The sequence below is a fragment of the Pteropus alecto genome, unplaced genomic scaffold, assembly GCF_000325575.1.
Source record: "Pteropus alecto unplaced genomic scaffold, ASM32557v1 scaffold95, whole genome shotgun sequence".
Taxonomy (NCBI): domain Eukaryota; kingdom Metazoa; phylum Chordata; class Mammalia; order Chiroptera; family Pteropodidae; genus Pteropus; species Pteropus alecto.
In genome coordinates this window covers 14,094,608-14,117,670 of record NW_006441071.1, presented here as the reverse complement: position 1 = coordinate 14,117,670, position 23,063 = coordinate 14,094,608, and the positions used below count along the sequence as shown (strand labels likewise).

General features: G+C 35.0%; 1 protein-coding gene across 1 annotated transcript in view; it reads right to left on the bottom strand.

The window, feature by feature from the left end:
- Positions 1–22,862, bottom strand: part of PUM3 (pumilio RNA binding family member 3) — a 36,386-nt gene extending 13,524 nt beyond the window's left edge. The window contains exons 1-13 of the mRNA XM_015594547.2: positions 22,746–22,862; positions 18,212–18,303; positions 16,917–17,135; positions 13,378–13,513; positions 12,696–12,771; positions 10,528–10,621; positions 10,237–10,303; positions 9,076–9,250; positions 7,989–8,092; positions 7,172–7,250; positions 5,117–5,215; positions 4,190–4,243; positions 1,672–1,752 (exon numbers count right to left, since the gene is read on the bottom strand). Of these exons, the coding sequence (XP_015450033.1) occupies positions 1,672–1,752; positions 4,190–4,243; positions 5,117–5,215; positions 7,172–7,250; positions 7,989–8,092; positions 9,076–9,250; positions 10,237–10,303; positions 10,528–10,621; positions 12,696–12,771; positions 13,378–13,513; positions 16,917–17,135; positions 18,212–18,296 (1,269 nt within the window). The 5' untranslated portion in view covers positions 18,297–18,303; positions 22,746–22,862. The remainder of the gene's footprint in view (positions 1–1,671; positions 1,753–4,189; positions 4,244–5,116; positions 5,216–7,171; positions 7,251–7,988; positions 8,093–9,075; positions 9,251–10,236; positions 10,304–10,527; positions 10,622–12,695; positions 12,772–13,377; positions 13,514–16,916; positions 17,136–18,211; positions 18,304–22,745) is intronic.
- Between the last annotated feature and the right edge of the window lie 201 nt (positions 22,863–23,063).

Genomic DNA, 23,063 nt, shown 5'->3' with positions numbered 1-23,063 from the left:
TGAGTATGATAAAGTCATAAGGGATGTGGGTTAAGTAGTGGTAGGAATCACACTGCTAAACACAAGGAATTAACAGCCATTTTTAACTGGGATAAATCTTTGGAAAAAAACAATCTAGCAGACAATCGTGGCAAATCCGAAAGAAAGTCTGGTTTCTCTTGAAATCCATTTGGAACAGTTATGCAAATTTCAGCTGTTCAGAAAATATTAAACAAAAGCAAACTTTCAATAGCCCAGCCTGTTTCCATTTTCATGAAACAACTTTATTCATTAGTCAATCTTTGGCCTCACATCTCTGTCACTGGAATGAAAAACTATCATTATTGATTGGAGTCAAAAGGGTAATAAAGTCACAAGGAACATGTCAAAATACTCAGTTTGTGACATGAAAGTCTTGCCAACTTGTTTCTTCCCACAATCTCATCCCAAAGAAAGTGATCACAATCTTAAAATAGTTAAGGGGAAAGTTAGAAAATGAGAGCAAGGGCATGAGAAACACACACACTGGGACCTACAGCTGGCATCTAAGAAAATCTCCTTCCCCTCCACTAGTTGATAAATTTTTTTCTGTTGACACTCAGCTCTACTCATCCACATAGGCTACAGAGAAAGGCTACAGAGAGAGGCCACAGCACCACCACATGCCAAGGGGTAAAGTCTCCTGAACATCCATCTGCTTCTCCCTGCAGATGGTATGAAAATAGTTTTTGTCACTAAGATTTTTCCATGGGCCCCAACCATGTGTACCAAACAGAAAGGTTTGTGTCATTTTCAGATGAATGTCTATACAGATTATGTGGTTTTTAAAATGTTTCCAAGTTTTGTCATGGCAACCAATGTTGCAATTTCTTATCCCTGCCCCTGCAACGTCTATTATATACCCACCACCACTTGCACACCAGAAATAAAGGAAGGGAAGAGAAGGTCACAGATTCAGAAACCAATCATTGCAGAATGAAGGAATTTATTTCAGAATACAGTTTTTACTTTGGAGTAGTTTTTTCAAGAGAACCGCTCAGTTTTTCTGAAGGCAAATTTGGGGTTAAGTAAGCTGCATTCCATTATTACCACTTTATGGTCATTATACCAGGCTAAAAGGAATTGCTGAAATGTTAAAGGAAGGTAGTATTCTAATTTTATTAATAATTTTTAATATGATTCTACAAAAGCTTTCATGAAAGCTCTAAGTATCACAATTTAGTTTTATTGTGTTTTCTTCTCCAGCTCAATCTATCACATGTATTGATAAGCTGGGTAGTTGTTATGCAGAGGTAATTTCTCTAAAGGGAGAGAAAAGGAAAGGTGATGGAGGCCTTTGCCCGGATATGAGTTTCTGAATAATTGAAGAGTTACTATGTAAATGAATTTCTGATCAAATCTAAGCACTGCACTGTTGATTTTTCATTTAGTATATCATATGGTCAGAACAGTCATATTATCCTAATTTAGCTGCTTTTACATATTCAAAACAATATCAATTATTAATATCAAGTTATAAGATTACAGCTTATACAGGAATAACGCAACCCCTCAAAACACTTGAGACAATAACAAAATATTATCGAAGAGCACAAATCAAAGTCTTTACATATATAAGTGCAAAATAAAGCTTACAAACCCACAAATGATTTATCAATTTAACTCAAATTCAAAACCATCAAAGTTACTTACTGATATGATTATCTGCTTTACAAGCTTAGTATCATCAATACAATCAAATGCCGCCAGTAAAACCAAATGAGAGTATTGGCCCTGTAAAAATAGGAATCCAGGAAAGGTCAAAAAAATACGTAGTTTCTCTCTTTTATTCTACCCTTGGTGTCATTTTATAAAGGTTACCAACCTGACAACTTGCCAAACATAATACAAACGTGCAGGATAAAAGCCATTCAAAAAACTTATCAGGATCTAGTTAATTATATTCTAGATTGGTTAAAAAAAAAAGATAGAAACAGAAAAGCACATTCTTCAATATAAAGTAGCTAAGATACATTTTGTTTTTAACCATGATACCTCTCAAAAATAACTGTTAATGAATAGCTAAGTTAAAAATTAAACTAAAAAAAAATCAATAGATTATAAAAACCCAAGAATATAAAACTATATTTACTGAATTCCAATCATAAAAATATATAGATGCAGATATAATTATGCATACAAAATATACACAATACTTGGCAGAACACTGTAATGTAACAGTCATCACTGGGTTGATGGATTATAAATGATTTTTCATTTTTGTACATTGTCCAATTGCTTATAAAAAATCTTATATAACTAGAGTAGAAATACTAAAAAAACAAATTAGAATATACATATATACTAAAGATGAGAATAAGATAAAAATTGCTTTTTAAAAATATAACTGCAAGAGATCATAAAAATATACATTGTGACTTTTACAATGGTAACCTCTTGAAATGATAGAATTAATCTGTGATGCTGGTATTGCTGCAGAGTTAAGAAACTTCTACTTTACGTAAAAAAAAAAAAAGAAAAAGAATGTATTTTTAAAGTTTGTGGTATATTCTTTTTGTATCCTAAGTAATGATATAATTTTTTTTTTTTTTTTTACATTGAGAGGGCAGTTGACTTTTGGTAATACTCATTCAGAGCCAGGTCTGATAACCATGACAAGTAATAACATTTCAATTAGAAACAAACTAGAGAAAAATTCCCAAGGTCTAATATATTTACTATATAAAGACCAACAATCTATTAAAAATGGGCAAAGAACACGAAGAGTCAGTTCACAGAAAAAGAGAAGTACAAATGGCTTTAAGCACGTGGAATAAGGCTCATTAATTAAGGACAATAATTAAAACAATGAAGTACCATTATCTACCAATCCTATGAAAACTCTTTATAACATACTAATTTCACAAAGATGTGGGGAAAAGCAGGCACTTTTCTGTTGTTGGTGAGAATGTAAACTCTTCTGAAGTTTACTGAACACATCTATAAAAACTTAAAATACATGTAGTCTTCTGATCCAGCAATTCTAGTTCTGGATTTATCTTACACACATCTTTACATACTTCTAAATAACCCATAAATTAAATCTATGAGTCATATTAATTTATCTCCCTCCTTTAGAAGCTTGAGATAAAAAAATATATATATATTGCATTGTTAATTTCTTGTTACCATCATAATACCTTGTGGGGATTAGGGTCTCAAAAAAAAATTGTTGTTATAATTATAAAATTAAAGCAATCTAATTTTATTACTTAAAAATGTCTTTTACTATTAACAACTTTTAGACTAACATCCTATTTTTATTCATTTCTAATTTAAAATATTCAAATTAAAACATTATACAAAAAGATTTACTTAATGATGAGTAATGAATCATAAAATATTCTTGTACTCTGGAAACAACTCACTAGAGAATATTTTATTTCATTTGTTACAGAAAAGTTAGCTGCCTTCTAAGTGGTTTTATACTCTCATCCCAGCCTCCAACCCTACAGAAGGCAATAGGTATATATACAATTACAAAGCAGCAATTTATCTGGGTTTGAATTAGTATTTACTATATTAAGTGTTTACTAGATGCTAGTAGTTCTCATTGGATTTTTCATAGGGAAAAGTTGTTAATATCACTAATTTTTAGTTTACCAGTTAACGAGAAGCTATAAAAAACATAACATATAAAATAACTCAAAAATTAAAAAATAGTGTTTAGTATGACATATATTCTAGAAATACTATGGAAAATGACAGTATTTAAATAACTAGAAATACTCAAAAAATATCTTCCAATTTCATCAGAAAAGCTGTTACAATATACAAGCATTTCCAAAATATTCCAAAGAACTGTAAAACTTAACTAGAATTTTCTTTGACCACATTACAAATTCATCCTAGACAGTAATTTCCATGATTTAATAACACGACTGGACAAATTCATTAGATAAGTTAGTAAATATTAGGTTTCTGAAAAATATTTAATGAAAATAGAAAACTGTCACAACACAATGTTAAATAAAAAAAGGAGAAATCTCATTTTGTGAGGATTTAATAATTTACAAAAATGCATGCATATGCGTAGAAAAAGATTAGAATAAAACAATGAATAATTTTCTTCTTGGTGATTTTCTGAAGTTTTCCAATTTTTTATAATAGACATGATTTCATTTTACTTTTAAAAATAATTAAAAGAAATATCCAGTTTTATTATACTTACATTAGCCACCTTTTCAATATAAGTCTTCATTGTTTTCACAATCACTTTCCTGTCCTTAAAAAAAAAATTCTCAATTAACTTAATTATAGATTAAAAGTAATTCATAGTCAAAAATTTTACATAATATTAAATTGTCATTAAAATTGCATACTTTTCATTAGTGAAAATAGTTATGCAGCCAGAAAGAAAAAAATTGCAATATACTATGAGAAGCCCTTTCAAAGCTATCATATTCTTAGACTTGTATGTCATAATTCACTGAGACATAAATATGGACTCATAAAATTTTTAGTTGCAAGGCAAACCTAGTAAAACTACCTCCTTCTATAGTAAGAACTTAAGAGATTCCTCTTCCAATATCTGAATTGTCTTCAAATGCATAAGAGTCTAGCTTACAGACAGTACTCAAAACAGTTGTTGAATCAAAATTAAATATGCATTAATTTGAAAAGTGGACAATGTACAACTGTCTTTTAAAGGCAGAATGATACTGACCAAAGAAATGAGAATCATTTCTGTTCGATTTCTATAATTAATAAGGACTTTTACCTTTTCCTTCAATGTACTTAACACCCACATAGGCAAATGTGTAACTGTTCACTATCTCCTCCCTCCCCTTCCTCTCATATTGACCATTAAATGAGGAATCAAAGAGTCTGACAGGTACCAAAACTTCTGTACATGTGAGCCTACATATTGTGTTTATTTGCTTCACAAGTCCCTTCTCAAATAATGAAAACTCAAGGTTTTCACACTTTAATGAAAACTCGAGCAGAGAAGAAACACTAGGCCCAAAGAAAAACTAATTCCTGCGAGGCCTTGAGGCACAACTTTGCAAAGATAAAGTTGTTTATGCACAACAGGGCTAAGACCAAAGGAGACAGAAAGTATGGAAAGTCAAGGCAAATCAAGCCCTGACACACTTACCTTGGGGGTACCGTGCCATAGGCAGTGCATGGCCACTCTGGCGCCATCGTGTGTGTGTGCCAGGTATACCACTGCTTCACGGATGGCTTCGATCATTTCCTGGGAAACAAATGCCACCAGGGATTTAATTTATTCTGCCTTTAAAAAAATCTTTACCGGGAAGCGGTTACGCACAGAGAATGAAAAAGGGATAGGTAGCAAACAATTTAATTTTTCATTTTGCAGACAAGCAGACACACATCTTTCTAGAAACATTGTTTCCCATCAAGAGTAGCAAATACTGCCAATAAGCAATTTCTATTAAAATACCTATTTTATAAAATATGTCTATATTAAAATACAATGTCTATTCAAAAAAGTATGTACATGTATAGTATATTCTAAATGATTTTTCAAGAAAAAGAAGGCTAAGAGGTGGCTATGGTCAGAAGTTAATACAAAAGCCAGATAAAATAAGTAAAATGCTCTTACCTAAGAGATGTGTATATATACGAGCAGAGAACCTAAACACTAATTTTGGCTGAAAGTTTCTCTTCCTTAGTTTATCACAAGATGACTTCCAGAAGTCATATTAATAATTCACCACAAAAAAACACTTAGATAACATTTCCTAAACAAAAGTTAATCTCTATATTAGACTGGGCCCTCACTATTAATAACCCTTTAGTAAAAACGCAATCATTACTTTCTTACAAGATAGTTTAGCTTACTAATCTTCATTCTTCATTGTCAATGCATATAATCTCTAAATTATATTTTGGAAGTCAAACATATGAGTTCTAGCAGCCAACAGCTGCAGGGCCCCGCCCCATATCAGTCCATTCCCAATTTAAAAACTTACATTAAATAAATAACTACAAGGTATCCTTCTAGGAGAAAGGTGGATACTTATTTTCATCAATAAGGAATTAGCAATTTCATCCTTAACTATTTTACAATCTTTTCCCAGGATGAATCTTAACAACACAGCTTTCAGCTTACATACCTAAACTTATCTCTTCAAAGCTATCCAGTTGGAGAGGAGTTATACACATATTCCAATTATGCTTCCACTATTCCCCAAAGTTTTTTTTTAAAGTTTCTCTTTTGAGAATGCCCTCCAAGGCCAGAAACTGTTTTTTTTTTCATTACTTTATATTCACACTAGGTTTCCAATGATTTTTTGCTATTGTTAAAACACATCTGACACTAAAAAGATTTTTCCACCACTGAATATATTCAAATGATCATTTTCGCAGTTCTGAAAATATAATCCAACCTCAATAAACCCAGAACTGTGAGATACTGTGCTCTGCATGAAAGGGGGAGAAATCCCCAAAAGAAAGGCAGAAGCTGCTAGAGTCATTGAAGTACAAGCTTAGGTGGGTGTGGCTATTCTTGGAAAATTATTTGTATGTCAATTCTGAGAGAGTCAAAACTCCTATGAATGTTTAGTCTGGCATATTTGTTAAGAAGTCAGTGTCAGTGTTTTAGTTATTCCTTGTTACTAGAATAAAGACAAATGAACAATGAGTTCACTGTATGATGAGGCAAGCCAAGTTTAGTGAGCTAAAATGATGAATTCTCATTTGTATTCCTATCATTGACTTGAAGGGCAGTGCAATTTACCTTCAGTCTCTGTTCCTTTTCCTTCTATCATGTAACGTCCAATTTTCCATGGTCCATTTAGTTTTATGTAAGTGTCCTCCCCTAACCTTTAACATCAACACACATATATATTTTTAATATTGGCACAGGTGAATTTCAAACTATCTGAGTGCTGAATATCCCTCTATTAATTAATTTTCAGATTAGGTTAGCTAGAGGGTACTTTCTGGATTATAATTATCAAAATTCAATAGAGTTGATATGGTCAATTTTATTGTCTTCTGGCATAAATATAAATGCAATTAGCTGACTTGTTCAAAGGAATTTCAGTGCATTATCTTCTCTAAACAAACAAAAAAAAAACCTCTTTAAAATTTCCAAAATATAATGTATGTCAAAACGGTGTTTTACATTTTAACACGGCTCTTCTTCTATGTTTCTGTTTAAAAACTAAAACCAAGAACTTACTGTTCTTTGCTTTGCGGGTGCATAGGTAAAAAAATCCAAGAATACTTTATGCACCAATGAGTGCTTAATCACAGCTTCCCTGAAAACAGAAAAAAAAAGGAAATGAGAATAGGTCAGATCTGGGACTACAGTAATACATAGGTAACCTCAGTTGTCCTATAAATAATCCAAACAAGTGAAATGGTTTTAGCAAATGTAATTCATCATAAGACACAGTATATCTTTTAGCAATATTAGGATTCATAAAATAACTTTAGCAAAATTAAAATTTGAGTGCATCAAAACAGTATTAACTGCAACACCTGACTGATCCAAGCTTCCTAGTGTGACCCCTGGTGAATTCAGGTGTACAGTGGGGGCTGGTGATCAGACACCAATGACTTCAAATTCACGCTGAGTGTCTAAGTAGATGGGAAAAACATGTTGCCTTTATGGGCAAAGGACTTTTCTGAATGTTTTGAAAATATTAACCCATTTAATCTCAAAAAAATATGAAATATATACTATTATAATATCAAACTTATAGATATAGAAACTGAGGCACAGAGAGGTTAAGTTACCCAAGGTCACACACAATTAGTAACTGAGGGGGACACCAGAATTCACACCCAGGCCATCTGGTCTGAGGCTATGCCTTAACCACCCGCTGTGGTACAAATGCCAAGAAGGTCACATTCCTGGATTTCTAAGTCTTACAATTCAATTTAAATGACAGATTATATTTGGACAACTATCTACCTTTCCTATGCAAGGGTTATACAAAACCTTCCTCTTTCAAAGGCTACTCGTTCAGAAAAAACAAAAATAGCTTTCTTACTTTTGGGCCATCGGAGTTAGAATCTGTTTCATTTCATCCATGATAAGGTCTAGTTTTTCTGGCTGTATCTCTAATACTTTGTCCAGAGTTGGGTGATCCGCTGACTGCAACAGAAGGAAAATCAAACCCCTCTAAATTTAATCAAGTTATCCAGCTTTATAACAAAGAAAATCAATTAGTCATTTTAAAAACAAAAAAATTTCAGATTTGTCATATTCCTATAACAAAATCCCTGCTGTAGATATACTCATGAAATAATTCTTGATTATCTGTTCTCAGCCTATATGCCCACCAAGGTTCTTAAAATGCCAGGTTAAACAACAAACCAACTCACCCAGCCAACAGGTAGCTGGCAAGCACCTAGTATGTGCCTAATCACAAGATCAAGCACTCAGCTCGAAAATCCTTGCCACATTGTGTTTTGTAATTATCTACATATTTCTATTGTGAATGTTAAAAAAGAAATAGGGCACTAAATTCAAACCAGGAACTGAACCTGACTAGTGAAGGCAACCCAAGATTGAATATGTATCCCTGGATATTAGTATGGGTATTTATGTCTCAAGGTCTGAAATAGATACTTTAACTACCTTAGTCCCATTATTGGCTTTTTTCAGTTCAATCCCTGTACTGTAGCCAAAGTTAGGTCCCTCTTCTACCCTTCCTCTCTAGATGTAACCTGAGAAGGGTAATCCACACACATAAAGAAACACAGGAAAAGGCAGCGACCGAGAGCCTGATGCACTTCGGCTAGAGCTGGTTAGGAGGTGGTTACAAAGCTTAACTAACTGTTAAGAGTCTTCCACTTCAGTCTATCTGACTACAGAAATAAACATATTGAAGTTTTACACAGAGCCCTTGGGAGGGTATAACAAAAGTAGTTCCAAAGAGAATTTAAAGATAGTGCTCTGGAAGGAAGAGAAAGTATTAATCACTTACTTCATACACTAGAGACAAAATAATCAAAAAGATGGTCTCTTAAAGGACCCGCCAAAGTAAAAATACATTCTGAAAATAGGGCATCAGAAGGTAAGGAAAAGTACACAGAAAAAGTAAAAATGCTAGAAAAACTGTCTTAAAATGTTACCTTATAAAGCTGAAATGTGTTCCCATAGAGCTCTTCTGTCAACATGTTCCTTTGCTCCAAAATGGCTTTGTCATTGTATGCATATTCTACGATGGCAGAAGCTTCTGCATGCCGGAGCATCTTCCTCACGTGCCCTTTAAAACTTTTTATTATCTCTGCAATCTGTGGTTTACTCCTAAACCCAATGGGATCATGGGAAAAGATAAGTGATATAAGAAGCTGGATGGCAAAAAAAGTAACTTGACACCAACCTAACTCTTGAGGCCAACTCATCATGAGGGGGCAGTGCTACCACAGAGAAATGCTTATGTGAAGGAAGATCAAACTGCGTGTATTTCTACGTCAAGCTTTTTAAATTACTCAGTAGTCAGCCTGCCAACTCTAAGCAAATTATTCAACTTCTCTGTGCCTCTGCTTCTTCATTCAGAAAACAGAAAGAATAAAGTTGATGTGACGATTAAAAGAGTTAAGAATTGTGACCAGCATGTAATAAATGCTCAATAAATGTCAGTTCCCATTATTAACTGTTTGGCTTGAAAAAAGCAGAGAAGGAGAAAAAGAGAAGGTGAAAGTCAAAGATGTATGGAAATATGAACGAAACATATTCTAAGGATGCTCTTTTAAAACTGGACATAATACAAGTATTTATATTACATCCTAAAAAAATCAAGCAGCTGATAATTATAGTTAGAAACAGTTTTTGAAAATTTTGTCAACTGTACTTTTTTTTGTTGGTTAGCATATTTTGGCACTTTAGTAAACTCAGAAACAGAAATCAAGACAAGTATCAATTCCACCAAAGTTAGGAAATCCTCCCATCTTGACACTTCCTGACCCACTGACTGTACCTCTGAGTCTACTCACCCCGCCACCCCACCCCCAACCTTCTACCCTCCAAACACTGGTAACAAATTACAAGTTAATTATTCCACTTATCTTCTCCAGGCTTCAAGATATACTCTTTATAATGGTGAAGGCAATACCATTAATTCTACATTAATTTCAATAACTGTTTTTAAGACCACACTCCCTGGCAATATTCTAAGCATCTGCTAAGGGCTATTGTTATGGCCACAAACTTTTAAGTAACATTTGTATATGATCAACAGCCATACCTTTAAAAAACTAAAATATATGTATTTTATAAATAAAACAACTCACCCATACATGAGAAATTTCTTAACAATATTTCTGGAATATTTAGCTTTACTTAATTCAACAAAATCATCTGAAAAACAAAGGAAAGAACTAAATAAAAGCGCAATCCTGAGAACACAAATAACTCTCTATTTGTCCCAGGCAAAGAACAAATAAAAACAAAAAAAGGTCCTGCAGAGGATACATTGTTTTCCTACAACAGAATTATTTTCCAGGACAGTCTTGGGTATTTCAAGAGAAAACAAGCGACTTATTAAAAATGATTACAATTAATCTTCAATATATAAGAAATACCTCGCAGTTCTTCAAAAGCCTGTTTTCGCTGTTCTTCATTCCCGTACTGAATGTAACACTGGATCACACGAGTTGAATCATGTGCAAATGCAATCTGTAGGAAAGACAGTTTGAGCCTTTAGACTAATTCTCTCTGAAGATTTATGTTTCTATCGTAGCTACCTCTTCCAGAATGCCTTGTTAGGAAAAAGGTAGGGTCTTCACAGATAAAATTAAATCTAAATTACTTAGGGTAGAAATACTTGTTTTAATTATACAAAATGACATTTTTTGGTTTTGCTGCCTATGATATGGCACTGAGACAGGGACAGATTTAATCATTTTGCAAGATTCTTATCATTACTAAGTAAAACAAAACCCAATCAAACCAAACCTGTCCAATGATTATATGTGCTCTATTTCTCATTTCTTTGAAAGTTACTTTCCCTAAATGAGAATTTTCCAATTCAAAAATTCTATTATTCTACGATTTCTTTTTTAATATAAATGATCTCAGAATGTATGGCTTTGGCAAACAAAGGGATAGTTACAAGATAGGTCTAAAAGCCTTGCTACATAAGTAAAACTATGTATACACATACTGATAATTATAAGCTAATCCTCCCATTTCTCACATTTTCATTATGATCCCCAAATACCTATCCAGTTATATTCCTAGAAATTTGTTGTTTCAAATCTGATTCTCCAACCCATCTCCCCTTCACAACTACCGGATGGATTATTCTCAATGAAGGGCTTGCTGATCAATTTTCTATAGCAATAACCACAAACAATCACGCATGCAAAATTATTATTCACTATGCTATAGTACCGGTCTACTTTAATAGTGCTTATTATTTGCTCAGTCTGTCTTCAAAGTTTTTTAATTCCAACAAACGAGAAGGTGAAGGCACACCTCCAAAGTCCATAGATTTTGGAAGTATTTCCTTAAGGGAAATTTGTATAAACATTTATATGATAAAACTAAAAAAAAAAAAAAAAAAAATTAAATATGGCTGTTTTTGTGCATATATTGACTACTTACTATATAACCAATAAACATGCTTTAAATATAGATGTCTCCTTTAGACCTCAAAGCAACCTTAAGAGTTGGCTTTTGTCATTCCCACTTTACAGATGAGAAAAGTAAGTTTACGAGGAGTTAAAGAACTTGCTACTCCTGTGACCCTGGAGATGAAACTTAACTTGTCTGAGTCCCGAATGTATGAAATGTCTAATAGGGATAAGGATCTTAAGGTAAAGGAAACAATATATGCATGGTTACTGTAATTCTTAGCAAACAGTAAATAATTAGGTTGTCACTGTCCAAGAGGGCATATATGTTAAGCAGCAGAGTGAGGATGTGAACACCAGACTAACTTCCAAGTCCATTTGTATGCAGTAATATCCCATGTGTGTAATTGTGTAATTGGGAAAGGATTTTGACTGTAAAATATTTATGAATTGAGGATACCAGACTGCTAGAGCTGAGGAGCAGTTCTGTTCTAAAAAGATCTTGCTGGATTTATAAGAAAGCATAGCTGGGAACTTGCTATTTCAAGACATTCCTTCAAAATGCAATACAGACTCTGAATAGAACTATGTACGTGTTTTGGCAAGGGCTGCCCCTTCAGGGTCCCCAAAGCTGTTGTCTTACAAGTGAACAGTCACTATAAGTATTTATCCAAATACACGAGTCGAAAGAAGTTTATTATAAAACAAGGTTAAACAGCAACAAAGAAAATTTCTTTAGAACTCCCAAATCTATCATATTTTCAGATCTTTGCATGTTTGCAAAAGCATGGAAAAAAAGAAGTAATCACGTTTGCATCACACACACACAAAAAGCCAGCAATTCAGAACATAAAAACATATATGGAGTTCAGAGCAAGACATTCTAGCACATACTATTGAACTAGTAAATTCTTCAAAATAACTTGGAAGAACACTGATTTATTTTAATTATTAAAAAATGACAGAAAAACCTGATAGTGTTTTTATTATTTCCCAGCAGTAAGTTCCCTATTAAATTTTTTATTTCATCAGTATTATAAAAAGGCTTTGGAAATTTGGGCCAAATATATTTAAAACAACAATAATTTCACTTGTAATGAATGGTCAGCTACCGTTTATTGAGAGTGAGTCAATTTCAATTGTTAAGATTGTAACTATGAGTATGCTCTACTTACAGTTTTAATTTTTCCTTGAATCAACTTCTGCAAATCACTCATCAACTTTACTCTTTTTTCTTTGTCACAGTCTTTTCTATAAATAAGAATAAAAGAGGGAGGAAATGTAGCTTAAGTAAAGACATTATTTTAAACACAAAAAACGAAAAACCATTTCAGGGTATGTTCACCCAGTTCAGTATGATTTTCTCTTTGAAGGCAGCAAACCTTTTGACATTAAAATTACTATTCCAGAGCAGCCAGAGAAAAGTAATTTTCTCAAAGGCAGAAACTCATCTCACAAGGTATAATTTCATGCATCAATCTAAATCTAACAGCTAGAACTTCAAAAGTAAAGAAAATAATAAAACAAGTCCAAGATACCAAATACTTAAGTATCTCAAAATCTAGCCGATAAGAAATTGTCCTTCATTTTCTCAGAAATCTTTGAGGAAGGATGTCAAATCCAATTTAACTCTCATACGTTTTCACAAACATATCTGACACCATCCTAATGATTCAACACATTTCTGCAATGGGCAGACATTCAAATTCCGATGCCTCTACTGGAGTGTTAGGAGTACTCCCTAAATAACCCAAGTGCTGTGTCATTAATTTTAGGACATCTCACTATTTACAAGGTACACTGTTACTCTTCCATCATTTCAAAGGGACTAATAAAGATGCCATTAAGTAGCATTACCTTCTTAAGATCTCCCAAATCTGCTTTGCCCGAACAACAATGTCATAGTTGGTTCTATCACTAAGTTGTCTGCTTTGCTTCAGTTCTTTCTTCTTCTTTTTGAAATCATCCCATTTAGGTTTCTTGGCTGCTGACTCTAGTCATTATAAAAATTATTTTCAATTACATTTAGCATTCTGAGTACCACAGTACAAGTCAGGTACACAGGACAATCACTGATCAGGATCTATACTCATTGGGGAAACTAGAAGGGAAAATATTATTCTCTATAAATATATTTTGTTTCATTTTCTTACCAGTTTATACATTTTAAATTCAATTAAAACCAACCATTCACTCATTCAACAGCTATTTATTGATTCTTAAGAGGATACCTACTAAAAAAAAGGGAAACTAAAAATCATAAAAGCAAAAAATTTTAAGCATCTTTTTCAATTGTAAAATAAAATTCTACTTTAGAACATTAAGTTCGTGGACTTTAGTTATAATAATTTCTTCATGAAAACAAAAATTAGTCCTAATTAATTAGCCCAACTAATTAATTAGTCCAAATCAAAACAGAAAAAACAATGCATTCAAAAATTCACTTTTCTCAGTGCTGTTATGTAGTAGCTCATTTAAATCTTACAACACAATTCTACTGTAAGGTATTATTATTATTATTATTTTTACAAGACTCAGAAAGGAAAAAAACTGCAAAATCTTAGTTACATGTAGAATCTAAAAAAGTAAAATACATTAAAGCAGAGAGAACAGTGGTTACCTGCTGTGACCTACACAATGAGAGGGTTAACCTGAGGGAGAGGGGGGCGACAGAGGATTAAGAATGACACAGAGACAGTATGTACAAAAGCTGGGGCCAGGTGGGACACTGCACTCAGATGGAGTTACAGTGACCCTGAGGTAAGCTCAGCGCGTTCATTATATACTTTTGAAGGTCAAGGAGTAGGTGGGAGTCTTCTTCTCAGGACTTGAAACTTGCTGGCAACAATAATCTCCCAAGGCCTGTCTGTACTCAGTTATCTATGCTAAACCACAAGCAGCTGTTTGTTCACTGTTTTGCTTCTCTGCCCTTGGCAGATTATAACACAGTCAAGCATGGCTTTGCCAATGCTTCAATCAGTCAAGCATGGCTTTGCCAATGCTTCGACCACATGTTCGGCTCAGATCTGGCTCTCTACAGTTACCAGGGTTAGGGAGGCAGGGGAAATGGAAAGATGCTGGTCAAAGGGTACAAAGTCACAGCCATGTAGGATGAGTAAATGTAGAGATAATATATCTCTATTATGATGACCATCCTTGATACTGTACTGAATACTTGACATTTGCTAAGAGGTACTATTATTATACTCGTTCTCCTTTTGGAAAAACAAGACACCAAGCAGTTAGGTTCCTGGTGCAAGGTCATACAGCTAGTAAATGGTAGAGTCAGGATTCAAATCCAAAGACAACTCTGAAACTTTAAGCTGTGCTGCCTGTTACTCATAACAATGCACAATCAAAATTCCTAAGTTCTCCACAGAGTAATTCTATAAAGGTCAAGTGTCTATTTGTATTTTTTGTCCTCAAAATCTAAGTAATTTACCAAGTGAATCAAAAATCCTGATGAGGCCAAACAAAGAACGACTTAATAAAATGTGTATTATTAAACATGAGTATCTTGCAAAGAACCCTTGGAGGTTTCTTCTAAAAATCTCCCTTTCTCTGATTAAAAATACACTCACTATAAAAAAACTTAGAAAATACAAAAAACGAATTTCTCCTATAATCCCCAAACCCGGATATAACCATTAACATTTTATTTCCTTCTCGTCTTTTTCCTATGTATGTTTTCTATTACCTTCTAAAAAATTCAGACTCTTACTGTCTTCACTTAGTATTGTGAGCATTCCTCCATGAAACTAAATATTCCTCAAGACCATAATTTTTAATGGCTATACAATATACTATAAAATATTTATTTCCCTTACAGGTTTCTTATTTATTCCTGGCCTGATAATAGAGGACTGCAGGCAACAGAGGGCATATTTATCATTAATTATCATTAGGGCATCAGGTACTATACTATACTCCAGAGGATAATTTAATTCCACAACATTTGGGCACTCTTAACATATGCCATGCTACGTTGCAGTACATACACCAATTTAGGGGATATTTAGTATCCAATCCCCCTCAGTTGCTGGTATAAAAATATGAGAAAAGAAAATCGGAGTTCCATTTTGAGATGTCAGGAACATTTATCTCCCATAGCAAAAGGAGAGATGACAGAATCTTAATGTGAGAATGTGTGTGTGTTTAAAATAAAAGTGCCAAGAATTCCAGTAGAGAATGAAAGATTTAGGACCTATCAGAGAGGGTAGGAAAGAGGAGGTGAGAAAGAGAAGCTGCAAGAGAAACTGTAGTGTGTGGTTGTAATGGAGATAAGAAAGGGATAAAGAAAAAACAACGGGGCCAGAGTATGAAAGGATCCTGCAAGCCTAATGAGAAACATAGAAACTTTTCTTCTCTTCCTCTCTCCCAACCTCCCTGTTTGAAGGCTGCTGTCCCTCCAGTGAGCAGCCTTAAGCAAAGCAGAGAGCAGGGACCAGGGCTAGGGAACTAGACTGAGAAGGCCCTATGACAGTGGTCTCAGTTGGCAGCAAAGGAGCAGCGTTAGGATATGCCATGTTGGATAAAAAGACACCAGAGAAATTCTCATGATGCTGCAGAGGTGGTATATGTATGTCAGCACATGTAACCTGGAGACCAGGCAAGACAACTCACAAGAGGGGCACGTCATACAACACACAGCAAAGCTCTGGGTTAGAAATGACCCTGGAACATTGTGCTTAAGAGATTAGCAGTTTGTTTCAATAGACAAATAGGAGCCCTACTAGTACATCCCATCAGTTAGCAACTTGTCCTGAACCAATTAAAGTCAAATATGCCGTGTGTTCACTATATCATCCCTGAAATTGCCTGCTAGATCTGAGCCATCTGATGGGTTGACTATATGAGAGGGGCCTAAGCTCTGTAAGGGCAGGGTCTATATGTCTCTTGTTCACTGAGACAATCTTAGTCAAGGCAGATATTTACCTGGACATACTAGTAGCTTAAGGCTGGCTTCTATGCTAATTAGTCAGGACCTGTACCCTTGATGGTTATTTTTTTCTATCTTCAAGCACACTGCATAGAAAACTCAAATACTTATGCAATAAATAACTGAATGAGTAAATATTTTAGCCTACAGAAAGGAAAATTTTATTGAGAGCCCTCTGTATGAAGCCATTACAACTTAGCTTAACTCCACAGCCAAGGTAATTCAGCAAGGGCCTAGGACATGAGAAACTAAGCACTCAGACAATTTTGACCTGGCAAGATGCTCTCTGTTATTTATTTGATCCCATTTACTCTCTACCCCAAATGCTGCCTGTCAAGAAACAAGAATGGGAGGTCTTTAATAGGTTTCCAGAGGCTCTGTGCACAGTGGTTCTGGCATTAGCTCAGGCAGGGCAAAGCTTCCAAAAAAAAACTATGCTGAAGAAAAGAGTGCTTACCGTCACTTTTACTGTCTGGCTGGAATTTTCTCTTCTTGTTGAATTTATTTGCCTGCTGGAATTTGTTCTTTGGTATTTTATCCCACTGCTGCTTATTCTTGAACTGCTTGACACCTTTTTTCCCCGGTTTTGTGGCACTTTTCTCAAAGTTTTTAGATGTGGTTTTAGGTCCACTTTCTTTAACAACCTTCCTTGGGAATGTCTTTGAAGAACCAGAATCTAGTGATGATAATAAATAATTATTAGTGCAATGATCCTGAGCCTAGAGTTCTTTTATCCACTGAGTGTTATTTGTTACAGGAAAGTATATCTTCTTTAGTAAAACATACTTTGTCTTACTAGCACAGTAGGATTTAAAAGCTTACAACAAATTTTTAAAACTTTCTCTAATTGTAAAATTATAATACAAGTTCATTATAGAAAACCTAGAAAGTAGAAAAATGCATAATAAAAACTATCCATAATTCTAAGGATAACAAGTTGTAAGTCTGGTATATACTCTGTTTTAAGTATATAGTAGAGATGAGGTATTATTTATATGTATTCTACTTTGACTCCATGTCATTAAAGTCTTTACACATAATTTCCAATGGTCCAATAACATCACAGGAATCTAAGAATAAAAATAAACACTAAAATTTAGGAGGTATACCATACAGACAAATTAAAGATGTTAATTTTTCAAAATTTCCAGTTTTTTGTTTTGTTTTTTTTTAACTAGAATAAAGTTATTTGATAAAAATCTTCTTTGGTCAACAAAGCTTGCAAATTAAGTACCCAACAAATGGATGAAAACTACAATAGCTATGCCCTAAGACTGCTGCAACAAAAAAAAGACTATATAGAAAAACATTTTAGTCGTTTACACTGACTCTGACTTTTCTGTTTTGCAATACTGACACCTGATGGAATAGTAAACACATCGCAATTAGAAATCTTGAAGATAAAGATATTTGGTTTACCAATAGAATGTATTAATCAGCTACAATTTATCAAACACTAAAATAAAATGTGGTGAATTAGTGTGACCAACATGAAGCAACAGCAGCACTAGCTGACATAAGGACTTTTTCCTGAGTATAGCATCTCCTAATTATCCTGGCAATTTCTTAAATGTCTTAGTTTTACAGGGTACATACAAACTCATATACCTGCTCTTTCTATTATTTTAATCTAATTCCAACCGACGAATACAGACTGTAATCTGCACACGTCCTTTCATCCCATCAACCCTCCCTCCAATTATAAGGACCAAAATACCATATGAGAAGCATATTTTGGTATGGCTATCTTACCATTGTTTTTATGAAATCTGTTTTTCTCTTGTGATGTCCTTGTACCTTTTCCTGTAAATTTTTTTTTCCCTTTGACTTCCATCATAGCAACTCTGGAAAACAAAAACAAAACGCTAAGGATCACTAGACTGTTCTCATGTAATCAGAGTCATTAAGTAGTCACTGCCACATTTAGTCCTTGAGTTCACAGATGCAGGACAAATCACCTGGGTACCCACATGAGTTCAAGAACTATACAATCACTGCTTCTAAGATTTTAATATTGAAAATAAAATAACCAAATCAAAACTAAGAACACACACACACCTCAGTTAGTGTGTGATGTATTTGGAGGCAACGCTTCAGCAATAGTACTGGCTAAAACAGATCACTTTTTACATTAAATATGATACAAGTGTCAGTGTTTGTATTCCTTTTAAGGTGGGAAGACTGTAATGAGAAACTGACAATATTACCATTTGCTTTCTTGGTCTCTATCCTAAAAAGCCAGGAACAAACAATAGGTTGTACTTATCTATATTCAAATTTAATGAATGAAAATTAAAGATTATCTAAAAGTTCCCTATGTAATACAATGTAGCTAAAAACAAAAACTTCAAATATTTAATTTGTTATTCTTTTTGAGGCACCCAAGTAATTTTCAGTGACCTCCAGAAGAACATTAAGTATTTAACATATCATTTCAAAGAATCTGCCTAACAGGTCACTTCTGGGTACAGAAACTCCATGGTGCATAGATAGGGAGATAACAGATAACCCATCACCTACCCAAGGCTCTCGAAACTAGCAGAATATATCAAGAGCAAAAGTCATTTGGTTATTTCTCTGCCTCCCAAAGTTGCATATTCATCTTTAAATTTCTAAAGTTGACCTTGTAGCATAGACATTAGGGATCCCTAGACAATACCATGTTTCTGTGACAGCCTCTCATGACCATGACACTTTTGAAGTGCCTACAGGTCAGGCACTTTGCAGAATATCCTTGTCTGATATTTTCTCACTATTAGACTGGTGTTACGGAATTTGGAGGAAGAATACCACAGAGGTGAAGTGCCCTTGATACCACACCATATTATGAGGAATATGGTATCAACATGACTGGCAATATTAACCTTGATCACTTGATTAAGGTAATGTCTGCCAGCTTACTCCACTGTAAAGTTACCACGCTTCCTTTCTATACTCTATTAAAAGCAAGTCACTAAGTTCAGCCCGAACTGAAGGGGAGGAGTATTAAGTTCCACTTCCTAGAGTAGTATTAATTTGTTAAAATATGTACATTAAAATCAGCATAGCAATTGATATTTTGTACAATATATTTTGAGATTACGCAATATTCTGTTTCTCCCACTGATTTTAGCATTCTCCAGTGAATCTAGCCTGCAGCAATTACTGGTGTTTTAATTGTGATTTCCTATTTCTCCCATCACTTCTACCTTTATTATTCTGAATTCTTCTGTAGGAAAAATTTGCTTCTTCACCATTTATTTATTTAATCATTTATTTACATCACTATGGTCTCATAGATATTTTATTACTTGGGTTATAACCTAATACTATCATTATTTTGTTGCTTGACTTCTTCCAGCTTTGACCAGTGGGAAATCTCTCAGGTTACTCTGTATCCTTTTGATAAGCCCCATCCTTTCTTTAGTTATCTCCTTATATTCTGGGACTAGTTCTAAGCTCATCTTGTATTTTCCCTTGCAGTAGCCCTGAAATGACATTTTTCCAAGGAACCATGGTTCCTGTTATTGAGAGTATTTAAAACCCAGGATCTTAGTGGTAGGTGTTCTTGCTGTCTGTCACTGGGGTATCACTTCTAGGTCTTTTTATCAGACAGGGCTAGGTAATACATGTATGTGTACTAACCTATGTATACACACAAACCTTTATTTTTGTATCTATCAATTATGTTTATATTAATGTCTCCAACTCCAATCAAGTGCCACTCTAGTCTTCCTCTTGCTTACTGATAACTCCTTTCTCTAACAGTGAGAAACTTGTCTCCAAGTATCTACAATTTCTGTGTTACTCAATCCTAGCACACATGTAGTTTCAGAATTGCTACCTACACCCCTATGAGACACAAATTTACCAACTATAGTACAATTTTTATTTACAGTTTTTTGTTTTTTCCCTTACAGAATCCATTCAACACTTTTCCATGGTTACTTGGGGCAACTCTTTTGCTATTTATTTTTTTTGTGTGTGAGATTTACATATGTATACCAGTTAGAGTCAACTTATCATAGTCTGTGTTCCATTCCTAGACATGTTAGTTGACTTATTTTTTCATCTGCATATAGTCAAGTTCACTTTTTGGTGTACAGTGCTGGTTTGACATACACAGAGTCATTTATCCTCTACCACAGTACCTTGTTCCAAAAAGTCCCCCATGGAGCCCCTTAGTAATCATCCTCTCTTGGCTCCCCTGGCAACTGCTGATCTCTTTTTCCATTTGTCTAGTTTTGTGTATTTTTGAAAATGTCATGTAAATGGAATTGGACAACATATAGCCTTTTGAGTCTTGCTTTTCTCACTTAACAAAACGTGTTTGCTTGGGGATCCTGTACTTTCATATCCAACCATCACATTCTAGCGTCTCTCAGATTTGTCTCCTCTTTTTATCCTCGTTCTACTATCTCATTCAGGCTCTTAATCTCCTGCTCAGATTGTTTTTTGCTATTAGATTCAATCTGCTGTTTCCACTCACTGATTCCTGATCAATCTTCCAGTAACAAACCTATTTCATGCCATTCCACTGCTTAACAGCTTCAAAAGTTTCCCATGGCCAACAGGAAAATTTCAATTTCAGATTAACATTCATAGCCATTTAAAATTTGGTCCTAACTTACACCCATTACAAATACCACACTGGAGTCAGACTTACTTCTTCACTATTCTTTTTAGGATCCAAACTTTAAAGCTAATTCTATCAATATAAATCCTACCCATTCTCCAAATCCAGCTTAAATGACAATTTCTTATCATTTCTCCTCCATACACCTCTCCTCTTTCCAAACGATACTCTCTCTTATGGCACATTTTGATTGCCTTCTTATGATTTAACACTTTGGACTTAAAATTTATATTGAACACCTATACACTATGTACTATACAACTATTGGGTTGAAAAAATTTTTAAAATCTGAGTGTGGTATAACAGAGACAAGCAAGCAGTAAATTAAAACACAACATAATTAAGCATATATAATGAAGTATACATAAAGTGTTCAGGGGGCCACAGAACTGAAAGCCCAATTATGCCTTGTGAAAGAAAACAGCAGAGATTTCCAAGGGACAGAGGGACATGTGACTGATCTTTCTTTAACTCCTCCGCAAACTTAGCATTGCACTTTGAAAGTAGCATTCAGCACCTAACCTCTAAATGTTGGTACTTCTCAAAGTCTTTCCCTCTCTCTCCACATTTCTCCCTAGGTAATCTCATCCAATCCTATGATTTTCTAGGCTAAGGACTTCCAAATTATTACTCTATTAGGAACATATCTTCGGGCTCCAGACCTGTGTAACTGTGTACCTGACACCTCTGTCTACGTGTCTAACAGGCATCTTCCACTTCCTTAGTCCAAATATATTTCTTTATCTTCACTGCAAACCACACCAAAACAATAACATCCTCATCTTTTCCCCACCCTATCCTTCTCTGTCTCAGCCAATGACACATCATCCACTGCAGTGCTCACGGAAGAAACCTAAGAGTTACTTCTGAAATTTTCTTCTCCCTTGTCTGCTACATTTGGCCCTTCAGGAAGTCTTCAATTTTCTTTAAAAATACTTCTAATCCTCCAATTTTGATCTCCACTACCACCACCCAAATCCAAACCATCATCAATATTATCTCTAATTGTATAATCAATTGTAATACAAGTTATATACGTTTTCTAAAGACAACCAGGGCCTATCATGTTTCTCCCTTGTTTATAAGCCCTTACTGTTTTATAGACATGGGAATGTTTTCCCATTGTAGAGAAAATCTAAACTCCCCTACCATAGCCTTCAAAACGCTGCAGAACCCTCATCCCACACTACCCTTCTAACTTTATCTTGTTTCGATGTATGCCTACTTCACTTGGTCCCCTTTCTATAGCTCAGGAATTTAGGAATTTTGCCCAAGTTACCGCTTCTGCTTAAAATAGTTTTCACTGGACTTCCAGGTTTCAGGGTTGCCTCTCGTCATGCTTTAGGTCTCGGCTTAAAGGTCACTGCTTTGGCCTCTCCTGCCCTCAGTACCCAGTTCGTTTCCATCCCAGCGCTCATAACTTGAAACTGTACATTTAGGTTGTAAACTCGACACCTAGCACTGATCCCGGAGCGCAGCGGGTGTTTGTCAAACGCACAACAGAATGGCTAAATGCAACTAGCACAGGCCCGGGTTTCAGAAGTTGACGGTAGTTAAGGCTGACCCAGCGTTCTCTCGACAACGTGGTAGAAGAGGACCAGTAAACCCAACGTCGTCGCCAAGCTCCCGTCAATCCCCGAACTTCAACAGAAAAGGCCACAGAACACTGACCAGCGGATGACAGATATGAACATCTCTACCCTCTCCAGACGCCCCAAGAGACCCTCCCATTCCGGAGCCGAGCCTGGGGTGAACCCTTTCCAGGAGCGGTCGCCAAGCCCGCCGCACTCACCGCACACGTGTGGCTCAGGCAGGCGAAGGTCCTGGCTCCGAACGTCGCTTCCGCTTCCGCTTCCGCGCCTTGCCCCGCCCCTGGGTCCGCCTTTTTCTTCCTCCGCCTCGGAGCTAAGGTTAGGGGGTGGGAATTAGCCAGTGAAACGGTAATTCGGCATTTCTATTGGTCCGCTTCTATTCAACCTCTCTAGAGGC